Source organism: Centroberyx gerrardi, chromosome 10, assembly GCF_048128805.1.
Source record: "Centroberyx gerrardi isolate f3 chromosome 10, fCenGer3.hap1.cur.20231027, whole genome shotgun sequence".
Lineage (NCBI taxonomy): Eukaryota > Metazoa > Chordata > Actinopteri > Beryciformes > Berycidae > Centroberyx > Centroberyx gerrardi.
The window spans coordinates 1,838,461-1,846,263 of record NC_136006.1 but is presented as its reverse complement, the minus strand read 5'-3'; the positions used below and the strand labels follow the sequence as shown (position 1 = coordinate 1,846,263).

Below are 7,803 nucleotides of genomic sequence, written 5' to 3'. Positions count from 1 at the left end.
AACGTGATCTCAGAAAATTTTGTGAAATTACCACGAAGTCGGAAATGCAGATGTTGTGGACACAGATTATGTGAACATTACGTTCTTCCACCACAAATTGGATTCTGTGACAGCTCAGGTTTGAATCAGAAGTTCCTCAGGAAGGAATTTGTGCTTCTGTTTGAGGTTCCATGGTCGCAAGAAATTTTTGCAAACTTGAACTAAAAATATGTTTGTAATTCCAATTTCAATGCTTGTGAATACATTTTAATCCTTGTAATTTAATGTTTGAAATGAAATGAAATCACAAAACCTTAACATGTAAAGACACAACCCTCTGTTGGATCAGTTTGTAACTTCAAGTTTTGTCAACTTGTACTTGAAGACCTGTAAATAGTGGGGCCTGGGGCTGGGGCCATTTGCTCTTGGCAAATCATCTGTCATTGGTACAACAAAGATGGCTGCCGCATTGTGAACCCAATTGAGTTCTTGTATTGTAATACAACTTTATTATAACCTTCTTTTCCTTGAAAAACAACATTTCTATGTGGTGTTGTGTCAGAATCTGTTGGCAGCACATACGTATGGTTGTTAACTACCTCGCAAACCCATACTAGACAATTCTAGGGAGGAAAAGTACTGGGCTAATGTTTGCCCATTATAACCTCAGACTCCAGGACTACCTTCTGAACAAAGCTGTGGCATGTCTGTTGGGTTTAGGAATCCCTCTAAGCACTCCTTCCAACTAGGTCCCCAGTTGAGGTCAGTGTTTGCCTGCCTCTGCTGAGAACAGCCTGTTCGATGTCCTAATTTCCCCTCCTGAGCTCACAGACTGGGCTCACTTCACTGTTAGCCACTTGGCTAAGGAGACTAGAGGAGATACCTAGATAGCCCATGATTTTGGGACCATTGTGAACCTGTTAATGGAGTTGATATATCTTTTGTCAGGAAAAAAATGCTTATCTTTCACTGCAGACAATTTCCGTCTCTGTCAGAGCAACACAGAGGTCAGTGGAGTTCCTAATCATGATCTGAGCTCTTATCTGGTCCATGCTTCTCTATTCTCCTTCTGTTCTTTCTTTACTGTGACCTCTAGGATTGCCACAGATAATGAGTTTGTGTTTGGTGGTGCTTGGGTTTAGGTTTGGGAACACCTCTTCTAGTCAACTAGGGAGTTTGAAAGCCACTGTAGTACTGAAAATAGACAGCAGAGGGAGACATAGACTGTCCTGACCAATCATCTCTGTTGACAAGAAGATGGAAAAGAACCACAGATGTGGTGCTTTGGGGTAAATCTGTGACACAAATGTCGAATAAAAAAGATTTTGTGGTGGAAAAGACTAAGTAAATTGTAATTTTGTTAAAAATGTAAAGATATTGTACTTGACCTGTTCTGCACATTCAATGTTGAATTCACTGCTTATACGTAGCTGGGTGATAACCTATACAGACATTTCATGGTGCTTATGGCTATGACTGGGATGATGGAAACAAAAACACTGAGACAAACTGTATACAATACTGAATGCAAAAACTGTATATATAGTCAAAGAACAGATCAAATTTGAAAGAAATTAAACCTTCTGACGTAAAGCTGACTATGATGTACATAAATTCAAAGGCAGTATAGACTGCCCTGTAAATGAAAGATCACAGGTTCAATCCCTTGAACAGCAAAAGTATATCCATCACAAGCCACATATCCTGTTGAAGTGTCCTTGAGCAAGACACTTAACCAGTCAGCTAAAGCTCTGTTATATTTATGTAAATGTCAATACCACAACATGAACAATAAAAAGGATCGCTGGTTATATTTTTAATGCTAGTGCTGACAATGAACAGCAGAGGGAAACACAGACTGATAGTGAACATGATTCATGGTGATTTTAATATACATACATGTGTATATATTAATTGTAATATGTATACATGTATAACAAAAATATCTTCATTCTTTAATTATTTTTTTGTATTATTTATTTTCTCAATTCATTGACTCAATAACAGCATGAACATATACATTTCTTGCTTCATAGAAAAAGTCTGTTTTCAATCACAACCACAGCCTCTCTACAGTATGTTGGCCTCACAGGAGTCAGGCTGCAGTATCTGAAGGGTAACAATGAATTTAATAGATTTTCTAAACCAGGGGTAGAAAAAGGCATAGATCACAGGGTTTAAACAGGAGTTGAAATACAACAGCCAGACCACAAAGGCTGAAGACAAACTGCTATTTTCGGTGTCCTGCCCTGCCAGAGAGGGATAGTAATATGGACAGAAACACATTAGAAACACGACTATCACAATACCAAGAGTCCTGGCTGCTTTCCTCTCAGATTTCTTAGCAGTTACAGTCACTGAACGCTGGAGTGTGACAGCCACAATGTGGGATCGCATGGCACGAGCCTGAGACACAGCCACCACAAATACTCTCATATACAGAACTATGATGACAGTTATGGGAACAATAAAGGTGAAAATGAGGTCACTAGCTCCTGCAATGTGGTTAATGACAACCACACACTCTCCATAGCAGGAATTATATCTGTTCGGTTGTCTCAGGAAATCCTTTAGCATCAGACCATTGTAGAAAGCAGAACAGACCCAACACAGACAAACACAGATTTTAACTCTTGTCTGAGTGATTTTGATGGGGTAACACAGAGGGTGACAGATAGCCACATAGCGGTCGACTGATATGAGCACCATGTTTCCTACAGAGACAGAGGTAATGGTAAAGGCCACAAAGTAAGACACAGCACACATGCGTTCACCCAGAAACCAGCAGGCCCCTATGTAGAGGATTTCAGCCGGCATCAGCAGGAGGCCCACAAGGAAGTCTGAGACAGCCAGGGAGAGGAGGAGGAGGTTGGTGGCGGTGTGGAGCTGCCTGGAGTGGGAGAATATCATCATTGAACATTTTATTATATCAGTAGTAGTTGTGGCAATCAGAAAATTTGTGTTATTAGTTGCAGTAGTAGGAGTAGGAATAGTCGAAGTAGCATTATGTCTAAATACAAGATGTAGCAGATGTAAAGCATCACTAATACACTAAAGCATTATCAAACAACCAGAATATAATCATCAAAGTCCTTGATGTGACAACATATATGTACTAGTCTAATTATTATAATTTATAAATATAACAATAATTTAGGCAATAATGAGAAGTATATCTCTGCCTGTAGTGGGAGATGGAGATGATGACCAGCAGGTTGAGAGCCACAGTGAGCAGAGAGATGGAGGACAGCAGAATGTGGAGGAGCATGGCCTCAGAGTGAGGACGCATCTGCTTCCTGCAGGAAGTGTTGAGGAGCTGTGGAAAGCAGAGTTCACCTCCTTCCAGGGTCTCCATCATCAGAGAGAGAGGAGGAGAGGAGAAGCTGCTGAGGTCTGGCAGCTTTCTGACCAAAGCTCTCTATCATACAGCTGTTTTATCCACACCCTCAACCCCCCCACCCCTGTTCCCTTGCTCTTGCTCTCTCTCTTTCTCTGCATCTGTTTTTCTCTCTATAGCACAGAATTATGTCCTTTGACCCTCCTTCCCTCTATTGCTTTCTGCAATTACTCTCTTCATCTCTATCTTCACTCTCATCTTCCCTCTCTCTCTTCTTCCTCACCTCTCCCTCCCTCGTATCTTCCCAGTCTCATGTACAATAACAGTAATTTCATCACTGTTGACTGTGTTGGTAGCTTAATTCATGGTGGTAAAGTAGTTTTGTCTGTTAACTTTTACATTGATATGCCAGGGACTGGTGGAAGGAGGAGGAGAACAATATCAATAACCAAAACAATGCCAATGAATGGTCAACTGAATGCAGCACTGGCCTGTCTAATGAAGGACGGGAAACTCACTTTTTTAACAGTGGCTGGCAAATCCTCAAATTCACACAGAACCAGAATCCCCAAATTTTTGTCTGAGAGTGAAAAGTCACAGTTGTGTTCCGCAATGATGCCCGGTCACAGAGGCTTCTCTCTGTTGAACTATCCAGGAAGAGCACTCACTCTGACCACTTTTAGCCCCGTGACAGCAGGAGCTCTATGGATGGTCTTGTCGGTCGGACGGTTGGTCAGTCGGTCGCTCTGTTCACCAATTTATGGGTCACGTGGGCCGCAGGGAGTTAGACTACAGACTCGGAAACGGGAGACCTGAGTTTAATTCCTGGCAGATACGCATCCACAAAATTCAAAGTTGCGGGACCGGTGCTAAATATTGGTGCTAGGGAGAAAAGCTAGGTACAGTACAGACTAAACGGTAACGTTAGGTCCGAGTGAAGCACTTTCAGCAGAGCCATTTCAGTTTGTGTGACGTAGCTCTATGCATAGCAGTGTAATCACATGTTACCTCTTCCAGAATTGTGGGCCCCAAACCGTAGTTGGGAGCGCACTGGTCTCTTTAGACTAATGTAGGTTATTAGCCTGGCTCGTAGCTGGTAACTAGCCTTAGTGGTCCGGACCAACTCTGCTGATGGAAGGATGGTAGCGAGACATCGAGGTGGCGTTCATAAACAAGAACTTTATTTCCTCTGCAGCAGTGAACACTATTCATGCCCTTTTAACACTGTTACCCTGCAACCTGAGCTTATCTGGACACTTTTACACTGGCTACCATAACTTACTACCTGTAGCATGTGTTGCGATAACATACAGGTACTCTTCATTTTTGCACATAACACCAGATGAACTACGTCACACCTACACAGGTTACCCACATGGCCGCCGTCCTTAAAGGGAAAGGCTGGGCCGGTAACACACAGAAGTGGAGGAGAATCACATGAATGCTCAAGGGCTGGGTGCACTTGTGACCGTTTTTCAAAAGCAACATCTGTAGTGAAGATTTGCGCTAATTAATGGTGTAAATATAGGTTGGTAGCTTGGGAAGCTTGGTTCACTTCCCTGATGGCAAGGAGCATGTAGGGGAACATGAGGTCCCAGTCGCATCCATCCTTGTCTAACACTCGTCTCAGCATCTGCTTCAGTGTCTGGTTGAAGCGCTCCATGAGGCCGTCTGTCTGCGGATGGTAAACTAAGCTGTGCAGTTGCTTTACCTGGAGGAGCCTGCAGAGGTCAGTCATGAACCAGGAGATGAAGGGGTGCCCTGTGTGCCAGGAGGTCCATAGGGAACCCTATTTGGGAGAAGAGGGTTAACAGCTCTCAGCATTCACAGCTTTGGAGGTGGCCTTGTGGAGAGGGATGGCTTCCGGATATGGGTTGCATAGTCAACCAACCAGGGTGTACTCGTGTCCCCTGGCTGACTTCGGCAGCTGTCCCACCAGGTCCATCCTGGTCCTTTTTAAAGGGCTCCTCAATGATGGGCAGTGTCACAAGGGGGGCTTGGGGTGGCTTTCTGAGGTCAGTTGTTGACCGCGACCTCCAAGGACAGCCAGTGGAACCAGTCCCAGATCCACTTCAAGGTGTTCTGGGGGCCGAGATGGCCTCTAAGTGGAGGGCATGGGCCAGCTCCATAATGGCGTCCACTCTGGAACAGTGTCTTCACCCCTCTGTTGTGCCATGTAGTAGAAGAGGCCATTCTTCATTTTGGAGGCGACCCGTCTGTCAGTTCACCAGCATATCTTGGACCTGGTTCAAAAAATGCTTCAGTCACAATTTTAATCCTCTCTCATAAATAAGTGTGGAAAGAGAAATGCAAGGCACCTCAATTAACTGCATTCTACACCTGCACTTTTTTTCCTTCTGACATTGTTCGTCTCTCCCAAGCCCACAGCAGAGCTCTGTCATCCACTTTAGTATGAAAACAACCTGCTACATCAGAGTTGGAAGGAGTGGGGGATCAGGAAGGAGAGGTGAGAGGAAATAGAAAAGCAAAAAGAGGAGTAGAGAGGGTGGAAGGAATGGGAAGGGAAAGGAGAGAAAGGAAAGGAGACAAGAGGGAAGAAGACACATGAGGAAGAAGAGAGACAGGGGGCAGCAGAGAGAGGATGACAAGATGATGCAAGGATGATGCAGATAGCGAGGGATGAGGGCGGGACTAAAAGGGAAGAGAGGAAAAAAGATGAAGGAAAGAGAGAGAAAGAGAGAGAGCAAGAGCAAGGGAACAGGGGTGGGGGGGTTGGGGGTGTGGATAAATCAGCTGTATGATAGAGAGCTTTGGTCAGAAAGCTGCCAGACCTCAGCAGCTTCTCCTCTCCTCCTCTCTCTCTGATGATGGAGACCCTGGAAGGAGGTGAACTCTGCTTTCCACAGCTCCTCAACACTTCCTGCAGGAAGCCGACGCGTCCTCACTCTGAGGCCATGTTCCTCTACATTCTGCTGTCCTCCACCTCTCTGCTCACCGTGTCTCTCAACCTGCTGGTCATCATCTCCATCTCCCACTACAGGCAGAGATATACTTCTCAGCATTGCCTAAATTATTTTCATATTTATGATAATATCTAGACTTATAAGAAGAAATGGCTTTGGGCTAGTACATAGATGTTGTTGCATCTAGGCCTTGTTGAGTACATTCTGGTTGTTTGATAATGCTTTTGTATTAATGAATTAATGTAATATTAATAACTCTTTACATCTCTTACATCTTGTATCTAGACACATTGTTACTTTGACTATTCCTACTCTTACTACTACAACTAATAACATTACTATTTCAACGTCTATTACTGCTACTGATAATATATTCAATGATGATATTCTCTCATTCCAGGCAGCTCCACACCCCCACCAACCTCCTCCTCCTCTCCCTGGCTGTCTCAGACCTCCTTGTGGGTTTCGTGTTGCTGGGTCAAATCCTTCTCATAGGGGCCTGCTGGTTTCTGGGTGACCTCATGTGTATTCTGTATTACTTTGTTGTATTTATGACTATCTCTGCCTCAGTAGGAAACATGGTGCTCATATCAGTCGACCGCTATGTGGCTATTTGTGACCCTCTGTGTTACCCCACCAAAATCACTCAAAGAAGAGTTAAATTCTCTGTTACTCTGTGTTGGGTCTGTTCTGCTTTCTACAACTGTTTGATGTTAAAGGATTTGCTGAAACAACCAGACAGGTATAATTCCTGCTATGGAGAGTGTGTGGTTGTTGCTAACCACATTGCAGGAGCTGTTGACCTTGTTGTGACCTTTATTGCTCCCATTACTGTCATCATAGTTCTGTATATGAGAGTATTTGTGGTGGCTGTGTCTCAGGTTCGTGCCATGCGATCCCACATTGTGGCTGTCACACTCCAGCATTCAGTGACTGTAACTGCTAAGAAATCTGAGAGGAAAGCAGCCAGGACTCTTGGTATTGTGATAGTTGTGTTTCTAATGTGTTTCTGTCCATATTACTATCCCTCTCTTGCAGGCCAGGACACCTCAAGCAGTGCTTCATATTTAACCTTTGGGGCCTGGCTGCTGGTTTTTAATTCCTGTCTAAATCCTGTGATCTATGCCTTTTTCTATCCGTGGTTTAGAAAAGCTATTAAACTCACTGTTACACTTCACATACTGCAGCCTGACTCCTGTGAGGCCAACATACTGTAGAGAGAGGCTTCATCAGACAATCTGTCTCCCTCTGCTGTTCATTTTCATTACTACATCTAGTATATAACATATCTGTAAGGTAATCCTGCTTATTGTCTTTGTTGAATAAACTAAACTAAAACCTTTAGCTGACTGGTTCGATATCTTGCTCAAGGACACTTCGACAGGACATTTGGCTTTTGATGGATATACTTGTGATCTTTCAGTTACAGGACATGCTCTCTAACCCTGCCTTCCAATTTATGTTCATCATATTCAATTTCTTGTCAGAAATGATGTCTTCATTCTCATTTCAGTTGTTCAGCTGTATTGTATAGATTTCCCTCTGTGTTGTTGTGTCCAACCT

General features: G+C 43.6%; 1 protein-coding gene and 1 pseudogene across 1 annotated transcript; one reads left to right on the top strand and one right to left on the bottom strand.

The window, feature by feature from the left end:
• Positions 1 to 2,049: 2,049 nt before the first annotated feature.
• Positions 2,050 to 3,404, bottom strand: LOC144539903 (trace amine-associated receptor 13c-like; annotated as a pseudogene).
• A 2,673-nt stretch (positions 3,405 to 6,077) lies between these two features.
• LOC144539919 (trace amine-associated receptor 13c-like) lies at positions 6,078 to 7,457 on the top strand. Its single transcript, XM_078286251.1, has 2 exons — positions 6,078 to 6,317; positions 6,641 to 7,457. The coding sequence occupies exons 1-2, from the start codon at positions 6,142 to 6,144 to the stop codon at positions 7,455 to 7,457; spliced, it is 993 nt and encodes a 330-aa protein (XP_078142377.1). The 5' UTR covers positions 6,078 to 6,141.
• The last annotated feature ends 346 nt before the right edge of the window (positions 7,458 to 7,803 follow it).

Excerpts from the sequence above, each read along its gene's own strand:
- LOC144539919 (XM_078286251.1), top strand. The coding sequence starts at position 6,142 with ATGATGGAGACCCTGGAAGGAGGTGAACTCTGCTTTCCACAGCTCCTC. Across the intron at positions 6,318-6,640 it reads ATCTCCATCTCCCACTACAG|GCAGCTCCACACCCCCACCA; the intron begins GCAGAGATATAC and ends CTCTCATTCCAG.